The sequence below is a fragment of the Vipera berus genome, assembly GCF_964194415.1.
Source record: "Vipera berus genome assembly, chromosome: Z".
Lineage (NCBI taxonomy): Eukaryota > Metazoa > Chordata > Lepidosauria > Squamata > Viperidae > Vipera > Vipera berus.
The window spans coordinates 90,785,596-90,805,310 of record NC_138205.1 but is presented as its reverse complement, the minus strand read 5'-3'; the positions used below and the strand labels follow the sequence as shown (position 1 = coordinate 90,805,310).

The 19,715-nt window shown below is 37.4% G+C and overlaps 1 protein-coding gene across 5 annotated transcripts in view; it reads right to left on the bottom strand.

Moving 5' to 3' along the window:
* Positions 1–7,072: 7,072 nt before the first annotated feature.
* CPVL (carboxypeptidase vitellogenic like) overlaps positions 7,073–19,715 on the bottom strand; it is a 55,691-nt gene continuing 43,048 nt past the window's right edge. For all 5 annotated transcript variants that reach the window (XM_081345197.1, XM_081345195.1, XM_081345196.1 and 2 more), the window contains 3 exons: positions 19,278–19,451; positions 15,006–15,188; positions 7,073–7,367 (listed from right to left, as the gene is read on the bottom strand). In XM_081345197.1, the coding sequence (XP_081201323.1) occupies positions 7,251–7,367; positions 15,006–15,188; positions 19,278–19,451 (474 nt within the window). In that variant the 3' untranslated portion in view covers positions 7,073–7,250. The remainder of the gene's footprint in view (positions 7,368–15,005; positions 15,189–19,277; positions 19,452–19,715) is intronic.

Below are 19,715 nucleotides of genomic sequence, written 5' to 3'. Positions count from 1 at the left end.
AACCCAAATGCACAGGTACAGTATAGGTGGTACCTTGCTCAATAGTAGTAAATGTGAGAGGGATCTCGGAGTTCTAGTGCACAATCACTTAAATATGAGCCAACAGTGTGCTGCAGCTACCGAAAAAGCCAACACAGTACTAGGCTGCATTAACAGAGGGATAGAATCAAGATCACGTGAAGTGTTAATACCACTTTTTAAAACCTTGGCAAGACCACACTTGGAATACTGCATCCAATTTTGGTCACCATTATGTAAAAAAAAGATGTTGAGACTCTAGAAAGAGTACAGAGAAGGACAACAAAGATGATTAGGGGACTGGAAGCTAAAACATATAAGGAACGGTTGCTGGAATTGGGTATGTTAGTTTAATGAAGAAAAGGACTAGGGGAAACATGACAGCAGTGTTCCAATATCTCAGGGGCTGCCACAAAGAGAAAGTCAAGCTATTCTCCAAAGCAAGACAAGAAATAATGGATGGAAACTAATCAAAGAGAAAAGCAACCTAGAACTAAGGAGAAACTTCCTGACAGTTAGAACAATTAATCAGTGGAACAACCTGCCTCCAGAAACTGTGAATGCTCCAACATTGAAAGTTTTTAAGAAGAGACTGGACAATCATTTGTCTGAAATGATATACAGTAGGGTTTCATGGTTGTTGTATACATTGTTAGATGGCTCCTATTTTTTCTTCTGAGGCTGCTAGGTCTTTTGGTTTACTTAAAATATTTTGATTTTGACGGGCTTCAGTTGGTTTATGTGCTACAGTGAATACCATGTGATTGTCTTTTTGAAATGTTTTGATCTATGGCAGTGTTATCCTCTTCACCATTTGTGTTGGTTGTGCTTTATTAGGTTGAGTCATTAAGTAGTTTTTTGGAAGTTGCGTGGATATCTGTTTTGTTAAAGGATGTTGTAAGGATGGTCTGTTTCCCTTTTCTGATGTCCAAAGTTGCTGCAGTGTTTGTGCTCATCTAAATACTGTTTTTTCACAAACTCTTGTGAGAGGTTGAATTATTAGTTTGGTAGTGGAGTACCAAATGCGGCGGCTCAGGGACGCGGTGGCTCAGTGGGTTAGGACGCTGAGCTTGTCGATCGGAATGTCGGCAGTTTGGCGGGTCAAATCCCGAGTGCCGCGTAACAGAGTGAGCGCCTGTTACTTGTCCCAGCTTCTGCCAACCTAGCAGTTCAAAAGCACGTAAAAAATGCAAGTAGAAAAATAGAAAAATAGAAAAATACGGTGGGAAGGTAACAGAGTTCCGTGCACCTTTGGCGTCTAGTCATGTTGGCCTCATGACTACGGAGACGTCCTCGGACAAGCACTGGCTCTTCAGCTTTGAAACGGAGATGAGCACCAGCCCCTAGAGTCAGAAATGACTAGCACGCATGTGCGGGGGAACCTTTACCTTTACCTTTAGTGGAGTACTTGGTTAGTGTGGGTAAAACTACTATTTTTACAATAGACATGTTTCTAATTTGCCATCACTACCTCTGCTAATGAGGATATTCAAGAGGGGTACTGTGTTGCTTTCTTCTTCCTTAGTGATTTTATTCCTTTGAACATGTTGATGGTTTTATATATATTCTGTAGTTGGTGTGTGTTGGTGATATGTCTTCTCTAGTTCTCCAACTACATAAAATATACAAAACCTTCAACAGCATCTTCAAAGAAATAAAATTCACTACGGAAGTAGAAAACAACATGATTTAATATTTTCAAATGTTCATATTCATTTGAAGAGGAATTTGGTAACACTTTCTAACAAATTATATATGTCTAATGAAGTAAACTGACAGCTCACAAAACTGATGCCATTTTAATAAAATAGGTTGGTAGAAAAATGTATTATGAGATTCCTCTTGAGTTTTTGCAAGCATAGATTATTGCGGGTCTCCTACAGTGTCCAGATTTTATCCATATTTAAACCATGATGGTCCAGAAATTAATACTGTGGAAAAATAGAGCAACAAGTTTCAGATAATAGATCAAATGAAGTATGAAAAGCACAAATACATACAGTAAATATAGTAAGATATTTCAGTCAGCAGAGCTAACATTTACCCCTAGCAGATTACAGGGTTATTGGTTTCTACATGTACAAGGCATAAGTGAAATGAGTGTTCCTTCACCAAATGTTTTTCCAAGTAATTCTAAAGGATTTTTTTTTTTGGGGGGGGGTCTTGACAGAGAAATAAAGATGGAATCTACAAAGAACAACCAGTGATAAAAGCAGCTATAACGTCTCTTGAATTACAATATATGAACATGTGTTAGCAGTCAATATCAAAGCATATTTTGCTTGAGAAGTTCTAAGAAACTGTTAGCAACTGGATTTTATTTAAAATAGCCATTTCTTTAAATAAACATCGTTAGTAGGAAATTATGGACAACACTTTCTGCCAAATTAAGTGCTAAGAGTATCAATCAGAAAATGGACTTTGGACTGAGAAATAAGGAAAGAAAAACTGTCAGGGAATGCGAGCACCCCCTGATGGAAGTTTAATGTATTTAATTATACATTCTTTTAAGGTAAACATTATTAAAGAGAATCTAAGGTTTTTATAATAGCAGTTGCTTCTAACTTGAGCAGGGTCTGATAAGGGTAACTGAAAACCTTTTTAAAGCCTGTTTGCTTAAGGATTACAAAAGAAATATTTATTAAGTGTATTCAGTCAACAAAACCCACTGTCCTTTGGGTGAATTTTTATTTTTATCTTTGCACTAAATTTGCTGCATCCAAATTATGAAGGTCAGTATGTGTCCCAGAGTCACTGGGAGTCAGGAAGTATATAAATTTTATATATATATATATATATATATATATATATATATATATATATATATATATATATATATATATATATATATATATATATATATATATATATATATATATATATATATATATATATATATATATATATATATATATATATATATATATATATATATATATAGGGACGCGGTGGCTCAGTGGGTTAGGACGCTGAGCTTGTCGATCGGAAGGTCGGCAGTTTGGCGGGTCGAATCCCGAGTGCCGCGTAACAGAGTGAGTGCCTGTTACTCGTCCCAGCTTCTGCCAACCTAGCAGTTCGAAAGCACGTAAAAAATGCAAGTAGAAAAATAGGGACCACTCCGGTGGGAAGGTAACAGCGTTCCGTGCGCCTTTGGTGTCTAGTCATGCCGGCCACATGACCACGGAGACGTCCTCGGACAAGCGCTGGCTCTTCGGCTTTGAAACGGAGATGAGCACCGGCCCCTAAAGCCAGATATTTAGACTGGGTTTGGCATTTTGATCCACCTATCCTGTCCTAGGACTTGGAATAGGCAGATGTTGTTTGATGGTGTTAAAGATATTGCTGTAAGCTGTTCCAAGTAAAACTGCCTTTTGCAGTTGATTAGTGGTGATTTTCTCAATGCCTGTAGAGCAGGTGTCCCCAACCTCCGGTCTGTGGACCAGTACCGGGCCGTGACATGTCAGCAACCAATCCACACAAACAAGAAAAGCCCCATCTATGGGATGCAGGCAGCACACAAAACCACACACCCTACAGTCTGCGGAAAAACCTCTCTCCATGGAAGCAGTCCTTGGTGCCCAAAAGGTTGGGGACCTCTGCTGTAAAGTTTATGTGGTTCACCAGATGTTTTGGGATTGCATACAAGGACCATATTACTATTGGTATTATCTTTGTTTTGTTTTGCCTCAGTCGTTCTATTTTCTGTGTTTTTTTCCAGTTTTTTTCCTATTCTATTCTGCCATCTTCAGATACTACTACATCTACTATTGTTTTGTCTTAAGTAAAGGTAAAGGTTCCCCCGCACATGTGTGCTAGTCATTTCCAACTCTAGGGGCCGGTGCTCATCTCCGTTTCAGAGCCGAAGAGCCAGCGCTTGTCCGAGGACGTCTCCGTGGTCATGTGGCCGGCATGACTAGACGCCAAAGGCGCACGGAATGCTGTTACCTTCCCACTGTAGTGGTCCCTATTTTTCTACTTGCATTTTTACGTGCTTTCGAACTGCTAGGTTGGCAGAAGCTGGGACGAGTAACAGGCGCTCACTCTGCTACCCGGCACTCGGGATTTGACCCTCCAAACTGCCGATCTTCTGATCGACAAGCTCAGGGTCCTAACCCACTGAGCCACCATGTCCCTTTTTTTGTCTTAAGTATTGACAATTGTTAGGTCTGGGGTGTTATGTGGTAGTTGCTTATCTGTTTGAGTTCTAACCCAGAGCAGTTTATTAATTTTCTATTACTTTGTCTACTTGGGTCCCATCTGTTATTACTTGCACTCAATCGTGCAACAGCTAACTTAGTAGTCCACTATTTCTTCAGTTTCTGTGCAAATACAGCATTTCTTAAGAGTTGATCTTGTACAGCCAGAATTAGGCCCTTTCTTTTTTCAACTTTCTTGTTTTTAACTATTACCAAGTCTTCTTATTATTTACTTTGCACATTTTTTAAAGTGTCCTGGCCATGTAATACTTTGCCTTGCCGTATCTCTTTTCTATTTTCTATTTGGTCTTTCCAGCAGGGCAGTTTGGTGTCTCCAGCCCTCAGTAACCCTTCCTGGTATGATAACTTCAGTGCATCTTCTTCATTGTTCTTCAGATATCCTTCCAATGGTATTTCCCCCTTCAACTGTCTGGCATATTTGCAACCTTCCATGCCCATCTGTTTTCTCTGTTAAGTAGATGAAGTGGGGGGAAATGCTATTGGACTCGTGACAATATTAAAAATGGACATGTATATCAAAGAAGAATAAACCTTTACAGTATATCAGCTAGGGGGAAACCCTTCTTCAGATTATGGGGCGAGGGGAGTACAGAATCAAAAAATCAAATCAAATCAAACATAATTAACATAAGGTTGACTCATCCTTCCATCCTTCCGAGGTAGGTAAAATGAGGACCCAGATTGTTGGGGGCAATAAGCTGACTTTGTAATAATGCCGCTTGTGGGGGGGCGAAAGCCCTAATAAGCAGGCATATACATAGAATGAAGGCTATTGCTAAGCACATTTGATTTGTGCTTAGATTGTAAGCCGCCCTGAGTCTTCGGAGAAGGGCGGGATATAAATGGGATTAAAATAAAATAAATAAAATAAATAATTATTTGCCTTGTGTCCAATAATTTCCACCTTCAGTCATTAACAATTCCTGTTGCAACTAAATGCAGTTGGCTATTCTGCTGATAAATCTACCAGACGAGGAATTACCATGTATCTCATGGTAAAAAGAAAAATGTTGCACAGAAATGTGAAATATATTAAGGTGTTTCTTAAAGTGTAAGTTGGACCCAGGATTCAAAAAAGTTGATGGCAGTCACAACTATGCAAACAATGCTATGCCCTTTTACATGGGCACCTCACACAGAAACGATATAAAAAGGAGAAACTACCAACTTAATATTTTGCCACACTGATATGGATCTTATTTGAAGGAGATGGGTAATTCAGAAATACAAAGAATAAACAAAAAAATCAATAAACCACAAATGCTGAAGAAAGGCCAACATTTTGAGTGAGACATCATGTAAAAGTAAAGCTAAAGGTTCCCCCGCACATGCGTGCTAGTCGTTTCCAACTCTAGGGGCCAGTGCCCATCTCCATTTCAAAGCCGAAGAGCCAGCGCTTGTCCGAGGACGTCTCCGTGGTCATGTGGCCGGCATGACTAGACGCCAAAGGCGCACGGAACACTGTTACCTTCCCACCGTAGTGGTCGCTATTTTTCTACTTGCATTTTTACGTGCTTTCAAACTGCTAGGTTGGCAGAAGCTGGGACGAGTAACAGGCACTCACTCTGTTACGCGGCACTTGAGATTTGACCCGCCAAAGTGCCGACATCATGACACATGTACAAAAGGGACAGATCTTGTGTCACAACGACTTTTCATTACTTGCACTGCCTTGACATTGACACACACACACACTAGATGCCTCAGATTGGTAGGTAAGAGTTTGGTGGTTCAGTTTGAAAATTATTAAACAACATAATTCCAGACAAGTTTTATAATATAATTGGAATTGACCTGCCTCCCTCACAGAATTTGTTTCCCCTTGCAATAAGTCTGTTCCTTTGTATCAATCCTTTTTATCTTTTTCTATCCTTTCAAAGGATTCTATTAAGAAAAGAAAAGGTTCATGTAGAAAGTCTGGATTATGAGGGCTAAATTACTCTCCTAGCTGAATTTGTTAAATCTGAATGTGAATTGGTGTTCGGTATAAAGACTGTATCTGCCCAATTCAGTCAAAGATATGCCTTACTAAAATTGTCCATCTTTATTGTAGCATTCAAATTTTAAATGAAAAGAAGAAATTGCAAAATTACTTTGCTGGAAGATATGTAAATAAGCACGAAGATGGATCATCGGATCACATAGTTACTACCTTTCTTTTATTGCTAGATTTATAGTCAACCTTCCATGAGTTCATTCGGTATTTCATTCAGTTCAGACAGAACACATATAACAGTTCTTGTTCATGTAGAAGTATGCCTTCTACAGTTTAGTAAGAAATACTTCCCAGGAAGTTTACATAATTGCTCTAGCAATTCATTAATTGGAAGAAAAATCCACTGGTTTTGGTGCTATTCAATTGCTGATAAATTCTTTTTAAAAAGTTATTTGTTCTTTTGTCCCATCTTCATAAAATTGAATTAAAATTATATTATGTATTTATAGACTTTTAACTTTACATTAGCACCAAATGTTTGAATAAAATAACAGCTCAACAATCTCAATGTGAAAGCAGTGTTTCTTGTTTCAGCTTGTGCTGGAAATCAATTCTAAAGGTTCTGTTGTATGTCTCCAAGGCAGAATATAATTTTTTACCTTTTTCTGTCATTCCCTTAAGAGTCACATGCAGATAAAAGGCTCACATTTGAAGCAAAATACAACAATAAAAAAATCCATGGTGACACAACTGCACCACTTTGACCCACCACACCCTCCATGGTTGCTACTTGTTATCATGCCCATTATTTCACTAAACAAAAAAGTTGGAAATGGCTATAAGGATTATCTACTTTGGGTTACTGATATTCAGGACAAAAAAACAGAGCAACAGAGACAGAGATGTGTGACATTTATTTTGAGAACAAAACATTCAAGTTAGATGAATAGCTTAATTACAGATTAAAACAGATTTTCCAAAGGGGGAAAAAAGCCCCAATAATATTTCATCAGTTCCTCTGATCAATACTGATCAATCAATCTCTTGAGAACTTTCCAAAAGATTTCAACTATCAGGTTTTATTTTCCGTATCCGCTTTGTTTCCATCCTTTTCCCATGATAAATCTATACATCATATCCAAAGCCCTTTCTGGTTGGTCATAAGGCAAGATGTGTCCTCCTCCTCGAACAATGACCTATGAAATCACATATAAAAAACAAATTAGAGATATCCCAAAGGAATGGGTGGAAAAATGCACCTGGACACGTTAAATAGCATTATCAATTGGAACTCTGTTCTAAAATCTTAGTCACTACTTATTATCTGATCCTTAAATAATAACTTGTTCATACAAAGCAGATACACAAACAACCACCTACAAATCTCACCATTTATGTTAGAAACATACCCATAATAAGCTTCAAGGGCTGCCCTTGAAGAGCTCTGGAAACTTCAGATGATACAGAATACAGTTGAACAGGCTGTCAATAGTGTGACTATTCGGCACATGTAACACTGTTGCTTCATGAGCTGCATGGGTTGCCAGTGTATTTTTAAATTAAATTCAAGGTACTAGTTGTCACTTTTAAAGCTCTCTGTGACTTTGGAAAGGGTTAACCGAGGGACCATAGAATCCCAGTTGATTCTACCTGTCCAATTGGGTCTAACATGATAGGCAGGCTATGGGTCCCATCAGCCAAGGAATGTCAACTTAAGGAGAGATGTGTCCTTTCTGCCATATTTCTTGTCCTGTGGAATGTTTTCCTGAGATTACAATAGCCATACTACTTTTGAAAGGCCTTGAAAACTTAGATATGTGCCTGGCTTGTATGTAAAGAACTCTTCTTTCCTGGCTGCATCGACACCAAAAGATTATATGGCTATTTTTTGCATTGGATTTTAACTGTTTTATTTTCATGATCATTGTCCGAAGTTACTGGTTTGCAGTGGGCAACTATACAAATTAAACAAATGCAGGGAAGATGGGCAGCATAAAAATTTAATGAATGAATGAATGAATAAATGAGCTACAAAGCTATTCTTAGTTGCATTAGTAATTGCCTGGTTCAATATATAATATAAAGCCATAAACCACAGTTTAATAAATTTAATAAATAATAATAATAATAAATATTAATACAGGATCAGTGTTTTGTTACACACACTGTTCCATAACCAGACAAATTAAGATATGGCCTATTCTAATGTGTGATTCCAGTGATACTTCAAGTTTATTTCCTCTTTTCAATTAACATTGCATAACCATACATAACCATATCAAATTAAAATGAAATTAGCCTAAGGGAAAATGAAGACAATGAAAATGAACATTTCACAAGGAAGAAAACCTCAGGCCTCACACACAATCATTCATTCACTCATTCAGTAAGACAACACGTATCTACTCTACACAAGTTCAAATCACCAGGACCAGATGAACTACATCCCAGGGTTATGAAGGAACTGGCAGACGTAATCTCAAAACCATCATATCACTGATCCTGCAGCACTGGGGAAGTACTGGAGAACAGAAAAAAAAGAGTTGACACAGTTCCTATCTTCAAAAAAGGTAAAAACATGGATCCAGGAAATTACCAATCAGCCTGACGTGGAAAGATTCTAGGAAGGATAATCAAGCAACAAATCTGCAAACACTAGAGGCAAGAAAAGTTATAACCAGAAGCTAACATGGGTTTGTCAAAAACAAATCATGCCAGACAAATCTTATTTCATTCTTTGACAATGTGACTAAATTAGTGGACCAGAGAAATGCTAGGGACATAATTTATTTGGGCTTCAGTAAATCAGTAGACAAAATAGACCACAACCTACTTCATGGTAAGCTAAAAAAATGTAGGATGGACAGCATCACCATCAGATGGAATTATAATTGGCTGACCAACCGCACTCAACGTATAGTCCTTAATGGAAAGAAATATGCAGTGGGTTCCCCAAGATTCTGTCTTAGGCCCAGGACTCTTCAACATCTTTGTAATTGATTTAGATGAGGGGATAGAAGGGTAAACCTATCAAATTCGCCAATGACACCAACCTGGTAGAGACGGCCAACACTTTAGAAGATAGGTTTAAGATCCAGAAGGATCTTGACAGACACTGGGCTGTAAACAACGAAATGAAATTCAATGATAATAAAAGCAAAGTTTTATACTTGGACAAGAAAAACTAAATGCACAAGTATAGAATAGGTAGTACCTGGCTCAATAGCAGTAACTGTGAGAGGGATCTGGGATTCCTAGTGGAGAATCACTTAAATATGTGTCAGCAGTATGCTGCAGCCATCAAAAAAGCCAATGCAGTTCTAGGCTACATTAACAGAGAATAGAATCAAAATCATGTGAAGTATTAATACCACTTTTATTCTGCTTTGGTAAGACCTGGCTTGCTCAGGAATTCTGAGAGTTGAAGTCCACGAGTCATAAAAGAGCCATGGTTGCCTACCCCTGGTCTAGTGTAACAAAGAGCATGATAACAGTATTCCAAGATCTCAGGGGCTGCCTCAAAAAAGAGGAAGCCAATCTATTCTCCAAAGCACTGAAGTCAAGAAGCTATGAATGAAAACTTATGAAGGAGAGATGCAACTTAGAAATAAGGAGAAATTTCCTGACATATAATAATAATAATAATAATAATAATAATAATAATAATAATAATAATAATAATAAGAACAACAACAACAACAACAACAATAATAATAATAAGAAGAGAAGTAGTAGTAGTAGTAGTAGTAGTAGTAGTAGTAGTAGCAGTAGTAGTTTGAAGAGACCTTGAAGGTTATCTAGCCCAACCCCCTGCTCAGGCAGGAAACCCTATACCATTTCGGACAAATGGCTGTCCAATCTTTTCTTAAAAACTTCCAGTGTTGGAGCATTCACCGCTTCTGGAGGCAGGTTGCTCCACTGGTTAATTGTTCTAACTGTCAGGACGTTTCTCCTTAGTTCTAGGTTGCTTCTCTCCTTGACTAGTTTCCATCCATTGCTTCTTGTCCTGCTTTAAGGTGCTTTGGAGAATAGCTTGACTTCCTCTTCTTTGTGGCAGCCCCTGAGATATTGGAACACTGCTATCATGTCTCCACCCCCTTGTCGTTCTCTTCATTAAACTAGACATACCCAATTCCAGCAGCCATTCCTAATATGTTTTAGCCTCCAGTCTCATAATCATCTTTGTTGCTCTTCTCTGTACTCTTTCTAGAGTTTCGACATCTTTTTTACATCATGGTGACCAAAACTGGATGCAGTATTCCAAGTGTGGCCTTACCAAGGCATTGTAAAGTGGTATTAATACTTCATGTGATCTTGATTCTATCCCTCTGTTAATGCAGCCTAGCACTGTGTTGGCTTTTTTGGCACCTGCAGCACACTGCTGGCTCCTACTTAAGTGATTGACACTGCTTCCAGAAGTTGTGGATGCTTCATTGCAGGAGGTTTTTAATAAGAAATTAGACAACCATTTGTTTGAAATGGTATAGGGTCTCTTGCTTGAGCTGGGACTTGAACTAGAAGACCACCAAGGTTATTCTATTATTCTGCCTTTCTGTGTACTGCCAAATCAATGTATCCTCACTATCTTTACAACAATCCATTCAAAACTCACATAAATAGGTGAAGCTGTCCCTTCACTTGAACCAGATTTTGAAACATATACTTAGTTATTTAAAATTGCAGTGATCAAACTCACTTGAAATCATTTTGACCACTATTCTAATGCTTCAAGACTTTCCTAGAAGAATGGGTGTTTAAAGTTTCGAATCTTGCAGAAATGTCTAAGATTTCTGCTTATCTGAAGGATCATTCACAGGAAAGATATATTTCAGTTTGGAGGAGATGGATAAATTATATTCAAAACAAATATGGGACTAAAAAGTACCATTTAGCTTATGAGTAGGTTATTGGTACGTTGTTTGTAGTTATGTTAAAAGAGAGTTAAAGCGCATTATGAATTTGGTTAATTGTATATTATGCATAATTTTTATTTAGAATATGATTATTGTAACTATAATCCTGTATTTAGCTCTGGGAAGTGGGGGGGGGAAGTGGGGGGGTTTGGGGTGGGAGGGATTTGGGGATATATTGTAAAATTTTGTTTTTGTAAAACTCTTTAATAAAAAAAAAGACTTTCCTTCTATTCTGCAATCCATGGACAACTATGAGGAGATAATGCTAAACATCTTTAAAAATGCCAGCAATGTCATTCAGGCTTGATAGTATATGTACATATACTTTCTTGGAGAAAAAAAAGAAAGACTGACAGTCTCTCTCTATCCAGAATTGGAAGAAAGAGTAGAAAAAGAAAAAAACTAACAGGATTCAATTCCAAATGATATTCATACGCAAACAGAAAGTAACACTAGAACTTAGAGCCTTTGCTTATATTTACCCAATTCCTCTCTGACCCTTGTGTTTAAAGAAAAAGAAGGCAACAGCTGTAACATTTCAGGATGCTTCCAAAAAACAAAGGTCTTTGAATGTCAGTGTTTTAAGAGCCTGAATCTTTTTGTCATATGTCCCTATATCCTGAACCTAACCCTACTTACCGATTTGGATAAAAGGCAGATCATAAGCAAACTCCTTTCCAGACTTGTCCTAGAAAAACTATCTCCCCCCTCCATATATTTTCATTAAAAGTGTGGGAAGTCAGCCCCCCCCCCCGAGAAAGAAATACGTTTGGAAATATTTAAAAGGCAGAATATATTTCCCTTGTTGTTGTTGTTGTTGTTAGTTGCGAAGTCGTGTCCAACCCATCGCAACCCTATGGACAATGTTCCTCCAGGCCTTCCTGTCCTCTACCATATTTCCCTAAAGGATTTTAAAAGCAGAAATCAACCCCACCCCCAAGTCTCTCTGTCCCAAACAGAAACCAAGTCTGCAGAATTGCAGATGTGATAATCTGCAATAGTCTCCAGAAAGACTGGAGTCAGGAAACTGGGATTAGGAAGAAAGATCCCTAAAATCAACAGCCCCTCACACCAAAAATCTAAGAGTCATCAGCCACAGCCACAGGGAAGCAGGATTGACTTTTGGGAGATAATAGGATTAACCCACCACCATCAGAATACCAGAAAGGCACACTCAGACTCAGGTAAAAGTTCATGCCACAGGAACAACTTCAAACAAAAGGCTCAAGAAGGTATAAAAACCCGCTCCCTTCATGTGCTCGCTCTCTTTTCTTCCAGAGACATCTTTCTGTCTTCTGTCTGGCTCTCCTCTTCAATAAACTGCAACCTTCTTTCTAAAGCAATCACTATGTTGTTTATTCCCAGCTTGGACTGAACCATGATGAAGACTTTTCCTTCAACAAAAGATTGTATTGAGCATATACCATTTTTATTCTCTCTCTCACACACACACACACACACACACGCAGCACCACCATCATCATCGTCATCCTAACTGTGAAATTATTAAATGAAACAGCAATGTATGTTGTAAGGACCTGAATTTCTATGAGAGTTCTCATACAAACAGAAAAATATCATGAGACTGCTGAACTTGACAACTGGAAGAAGGAAGGAAAAACTAAGAGGCACATAAGAAGAGAGAAAACATGCTGAACAGGCACTTTTACTTTACTAAATTCACAACTATACTTTTATCAATGAATCAGGAATTATTTTAAAGCAAACTCCAATTGGATTTGGATTGTTCACTTGGCTTGCTTAACGAAGTAAGTTATTTGAAATCATGACCTAGTTACGAATTGTCTGAAACAGAATGGTATCGTGGATTATTCCTTTTTCCAAATGCACAGAAGGAGAAACTAAAAAGCATATAAAAAGCCTCTCCATCCCAAAGTTACTTCTTCTTGGATCAAAATGCTATTTTCTTCTACCATTCCACTATTTAATTTTTTTTAAAAAAATAACACTTTACTGTTCAATATAATTTTGCATAGACTCCATGCAAAAGGCTTGGTCACATATGTGCATTTAAATTAAATAGTGGAAAGGTAGGAGAAAATAGCATTTTAATCCAAGAAGAAGTAACTTTGAGATGGAGAGGTTTTTTATATGCTTTTTAGTTATCATAGGTGTATTTTATTAACTACCAGCCTCAGGCTAACATTAACTTCTATTTTGTGATCTTTTATAATATTAAATAAATTTGATTTTAAGTAGAGTTTTGACTGCTGCTTTAATGCATTCACTTTGGCTAACTCAATAAACTAAATTATTTCATTGTACTATAATTGAACACATCCTTATTTATTTTATATAGAACCAAAGTAAACTAGCACATTTTTTATATTAAGGTCATGTGGCAGGAATTTTTTTTCAAAGCTTAAGATCCTTAGTATAAATTAATAGTAAATGTTTCCTTATGAAACAGCAAAGACTTGTCTTAAGTTGATTAGAATCTTCTGCAGTTGTTTTGATATTAAGAGTGCATTAGCCATACTTAAGTGTCTGAAGAATACCAGTCAGAATCCCAAAACAGCAAAATGTATTTATGAGAATTTGTGTTGCTGATTGAGAATGTAATTTTTTGTGACAAGCCAATGCAGAATAATAGCCTGTCAAAGGCATATCATTTTTTTTTGTCTAGAGTTAACAGTAGTAATTCTGATCAATTGTCCACCCTGAGGGAATAAAAATAGAAAGAAGATTTGGTAAAATAAATTCTTGCTACTTCTCACATCATTAACCAGAATGGGACAGAGAAGACTGAATATATGAGTCAGTTTGGTCTAGTGTTTAAGGAATCAGAAGAGAAAGCTAGAGACCATGAGTTCAAGTCTTGCCTTAGCCATGAAAGCAAGTTGAATGGCTTTGGGCCAGTCACTTTCTCTCAGCCCAACCCACCTCACAGAGTTTTTGTGGGGAAAATAAGAGATGTGTGTCGGATATGTTTAGATGTGCTGCTTTGAGTTATCTGTAAAAATAATGAAGGCAGCCTACAAACAAATAAATAAAATAAACTATCTACTCTAAAATTCTTTTCTCAGTGCTTGTAATTTTAATAAATGCATGGTCCAGGGAGTGGAGGAAATTAAATTAGATTCTAATTAGATTAGAGTCAATCACATGCAATGAAAGAATTGGCACAGTACTTCACTTTGGCACGCTTACAAGTAGTCCTCATTTAGTAACTATTCACAGTTATGACTAATGAAAATAACTTGGCAAACAGGTCTGCAAAGCAAAGGAAAGCTGAAGTAACAGCATAAGCACAATTGCAGTGATTTACTTAGTGATTGCTTTGTTTAGTGACCAAGTTGCCAGTCCCATTTGAAGTTGCTAAACAAGGACCTTTTCTTCACTTCATTTTAGAGAAATTCCTGGGACTAGAATAACTTGTTGATATGTCTATGACAGGATAAATAACCAAGAGGTAAATTATCTTCAGGAACACCTACTGAGGTCATATGCTGATTATAGACTGAAGAAGCTATCTTTTATTTTTCTTATTCTCTTCTGATATTTTGATATTTTTATTCTTGACATGTATTTTTATATCAACATGGAACAAACTTCCGACTCACTAGCACTGATAATGTTATCTAGTTGAGTAATGAAACATCTGCAAGCAAACAACCAAACTCAAGAGAACACCAAGGACTTGACAGTTTAACCATGACTTCCTTCCTTCCTTCCTTCCTTCCTTCCTTCCTTCCTTCCTTCCTTCCTTCCTTCCTTCCTTCCATCCTTCCCTTTCCCACAAGTTGTCAGATAAATGGGCATACAATCAGAAAATCTTATGCCTTTTAGTTTAAAAAGATTCTACCAGACTTCTGAACTTTTGCTACCATAGACTAAAATGGCTCTCCTTCTGCTGTGTCATATTTAACCTATGTTTTATTTTTCTTAGAAAAATCTCACCTGATAGAATTCACCCACTTGGCGTACATAGCCAGCAACTTCAGGATCTTTATCGTGTATTCGCCATACAATTCTCTCAGCATTTTTGTATTCTTTCACTTTGCCCCATGGCACGGTAGGCAGAAATCGTTCTGTAAGTGGAGCTGCCACAATGATATCAAGTTGCCCATTGTATAAGAGAACCTGGAAGTCAAATGTAAATACAAAAACAAGCAAAGCTCAAAACAATATTTTCAATTTGTTTTATTGATTTTTATCAACCCCAAGCATTATTTTAATTATGATTGTTGTTCTTACTCTTGATTTTATGCTGTTATGTTTTTATTACTTTATTTTGATTTCTATGTATTTTTAGTCATTTGTATAGTAAAAAAGAATATTTCGACGGTCAATAACTGATAAATATAAATCATTTATATCATAAATTTGATATTAAAGGAGCAAAAACTGTTGCAGAATGAGATCAGCCTAAAAAGGGGCATCTTGAGATCTAGCACAGAGAGTTCAGAGACACAAAACAAAAAAGCAGAAGCCTACAAAATACGGTGGTTTCTGAGATGCATCTTTTCTGATTCTGAATTTGACAAAACACTAGCAGTTCCTGACAAGTTACAGAAAAGGCTCACTTTGCAGGAATCAGGTCCTTAGGTAAAGGTAAAGGTTCCGCCGCACATGCGTGCTAGTCGTTTCCGACTCTAGGGGCCGGTGCTCATCTCTGTTTCAAAGCCGAAGAGCCAGCGCTTGTCCGAGGACGTCTCCATGGTCATGTGGCCAGCATGACTAGACGCCAAAGGCGCACGGAACGCTGTTACTTTCCCACTGTAGTGGTCCCTATTTTTCTACTTGCATTTTTACGTGCTTTCGAACTGCTAGGTTGGCAGAAGCTGGGACGAGTAACAGGCGCTCACTCTGTTACGCGGCACTCGGGATTCGACCCGCCAAACTGCTGACCATCTGATCGACAAGCTCAGCGTCCTAACCCACTGAGCCACCGCGTCCCTTTTAATCAGGTCCTTAAGTGGGGGAAAAACCTGCCCTCACTAGGTATTGGCAGCAGCTCACATTCTTTTAACCATAATATGCATTTCAAGCCCTTGTCACCTTATTAATTCTAGAATACTATTATTTTTAAAATGTTTTACCCATAGAGATCACAATGGCAAATCTTGTCATATACTATTATATTTACAGAGGCTGGAATCAACAGCCTTAACTGCATTAAAAATGACAAAATATTGTTCAGGAAATGAATAAGGATCTAAAAGTCTAATGTTTCTATTGCCTACAAGGGATTAAGCAAACTTTGTTTTAAATTTAAAATACAGAGATGGTATTCGAACATTTGGGAAGAAGTTTAAAACGCATAGATGGAAAGTTCAAAACGTTTAGCTTTATTTCTTAGTAGAGCAGGACAGAAATGCAAAAAATGTCACCAACATTATTACATGATCAGAAAGTATCTTTCCAGTACAAGCAAGATTAATGTATGCACAAAGATGGAAACATTCGGCAGTACCCACAATGAAAGAATGGTTGGTGAAGATGATGGAACTTGCTGAAATAACAAAATTGAGTTTTTTAGTCAGAGAAAGGACAGTATCTACATGTATTGCTGACTGGAAATCCCTTATGGACTTTTTGCATAAAACAGAATAAAAGCTTATGATTTATGGTTTAGATCAGACATGTCAAACACAAGGCCCGCGGGCCGGATCCGGCCCGCGAAGTGGTTTCATGTGGCCCGCAAAGCCATCCTGGAAACAGTGAGGGAACGGCCCCCACTGCCTTGGCCCTGGCCCAGAGACCCTCCTTCTGCCAGAGACCCTCAGATCTGTCCCACTCCTGCCCAGGCCCCCGTAGGCACCCTTGATGCGAACGATGTAGAGCTGGCCATGCCCACCCAGTAGGCCATACGCACTCTAGCCACGCCCACCCAGTAGGCCACGCCCACCCAGGTCACACCCACCCGGCCCCCTGAGGGCAACCGCAATGCTGATGCGGCCCTCAATGAAATTGAGTTTGACACCCCTGGTTTAGATTATTAGACAAGATAAAATATAGAAAGAGTGTTAAGCTGCACCTATAAATTGGGAAATTTATAATTATACCTATAATTGCTGTAATGAATGTATCCTTTCCCTTTTCTACCTTTTACTTTTTCCCTCTTTCTTGCATTTTTAGTTTTATTTCTTTTTCTTACTTTGTATTAGTTTCTTCCTTCTTGAAAATCTTTCATAAAAATATGTGTATGTGTATTTATACATAAATATACTCTCTTTTCTCTCTCTCTACTTATCTAGATATAGTATCACAGCTGAAATCTATTCACTGCAGTTTATACACTTTATACAGAATTAAGCAGGAGAAGCAAAACATTAAGGCCATTAGCTATCTAAATGGAAAGAAAGATTGAGAACAGATGTGATCAGTTCAGGAACATATGCAGAGGAGGAATCAAAACCTCAAGATGGCAGTTGTGACTGAAGCCCTGTCCTTCCCACTTCCTTTTTTAAACAAATAAAAAAGAGATAAGCCTTCAGTCACATGGTTAGCTGCCATCTTGCCTTTTTTCTTTCCTCATTCCTAGGGAACCAGGTTTGGCCTAAAAATTCAGAATCATAGGCATTTCCCTTAAATCCTTGGATGCTGCCCCACTGAACATTATTCAGTATCCAGAGACTAACGTTAATTTAATTTAATTTTTTTTTAATTTTAATCCCATTTATATCCCGCCCTTCTCCAAAGACTCAGGACGGCTTACAATCTAAGCACAAATCAATGTGCTTAGCAATAGCCTTCATTCTATGTATATGCCTGCTTATTAGGGCTTTCGGGGGGCCCCAAGCGGCATTATTACAAAGTCAGCTTATTGCCCCCAACAATCTGGGTCCTCATTTTGAAATGATACTCATTTCAAAAAATATTAGTTTAAATATTGTTTTTACTATGTTATTATTTTGGCTCATCTTTTTTCACATGCAACATTTTTCATGCCACCTCAAAGTGCAAATGCAGCACTTGATTGGAAAATACTGCGAATTTTCAATTCAGAATTAAGATATTCGAGTGTACATCATTTCAAAAAGGAGGAGATTTTATTAATACCAGAACATACTTCGTTCTACAAAGGTATCTTAACTTTCCCTTTACATCTTATTAGACACTTCTGTGACACATTGGCCCATTCTTTGACAGAAAAGTAGCGTAATTTAATGTGACAAAATTTAGCATGATCATATTTTTTAGCCAAATGTTGCATGTTTCTATGCCCATTTTAAAAAGTATATATCATATTTATAAAGAGAACTGTAGTGGCACATGTATTTCAGTAACAAGTCTTGATCTTCCATGACCTCAGTAAAAACATTACGCTTAATAATATGTTATTATAATTATCCTTATAAGGGTAGAAATAGCTTTACTAGCCTATATGCCATACAGTCCGCATTGTTTAATAATACTCTGTGAAGAATGTAGGAGCAGAAGTGAGGGATATTTATTTTTTCTATTTACATTTCAACTGAGAAATTGAGATGATTTGTAGAGCCCCCCTAATTGTATCTGTCTCAAAAAAGTCTTAGTAGATAGATGAGATTAAGAGAGAATGATTGATCCAAATTTAGTCAGTGAGCTGTATGGCCAATGAGATTAGGTCTCCTCCAACCTAATTGCAATGTACTAACAGTAGCTTGGGGGTAAATAGATTCTATTAATATATTTTATGTTTTAATTTTTTATTTAATATTTCATTTCTCCCCCCATCCTTGACAAGGTGACTATCATGTGTAAACTTACAAATGAGCATGGCTGCAGTCATTTTCCTTCTCATTCTAGGTTGCCACATAGAACAGAGGGAGGGTGGTTGCCCAAGTGCTTTGTTAGTCAAAATAACCTTGGGAACCAAGGTCATTGGCTGCTCCCAAGACTAGGAACAGGGCGTTGCATAAAAAGTCCGCCAAATAATCATATTGGGGAACGTAGTTGTTTGCATAGTTTTATGGGTAGGACATTTGAATTTGTATTGGGAAATTGTTATTTGTGTATCCAGACTTGGTTTCACTCTTGACCATGCCGATACTTTGTAACTAATAAACATGTTCTTTGAGGAATTTGCAATTAATTGTCTTTGCAAAACACACAACACACACACTCTTTCTCTCTTTTAAAATAGTACACTTGTCTTCCATAAAAATACAATATCAGTCATGATAATGTTAAACATTCAGGTTCTAAAACTGATAAGTAAGAAACTCAACCTGGCATCTTACTTACTCTGTAATGATCCATTAAAACAGCCAACCAAGGTTTTATTGTCTTCATTATATCTTCAATCAAATACTCCTCAACCACAGAACCATCATGGAAGGTCAAATTTCCAACATGAATAGATTTTCTTATGTTTGGCAGTGATAATAGCTTTCCAAAATATTTCTGATCTTCAGGGTCCTGTTATTAAAATAATAAAGAGAAAGAACACATATAAAATTATTTTATCAAAGCAAGAAAGCAAATTCATTCAACTACATTTTAGATGATTCTGCTTTTCTTCTTATAGCAGCCAAGTGTACTTATCACTGTATTTGTGAGAACTGAAACAATTGACCTTGCAGGTTCATGTTCAAGTTTGAAATGATGAAACAATTTAGTATTCATCACTATTGCAAACAATTTAGTATGCTCATATCAATTAACTTTATAAGAAGAAAAAAG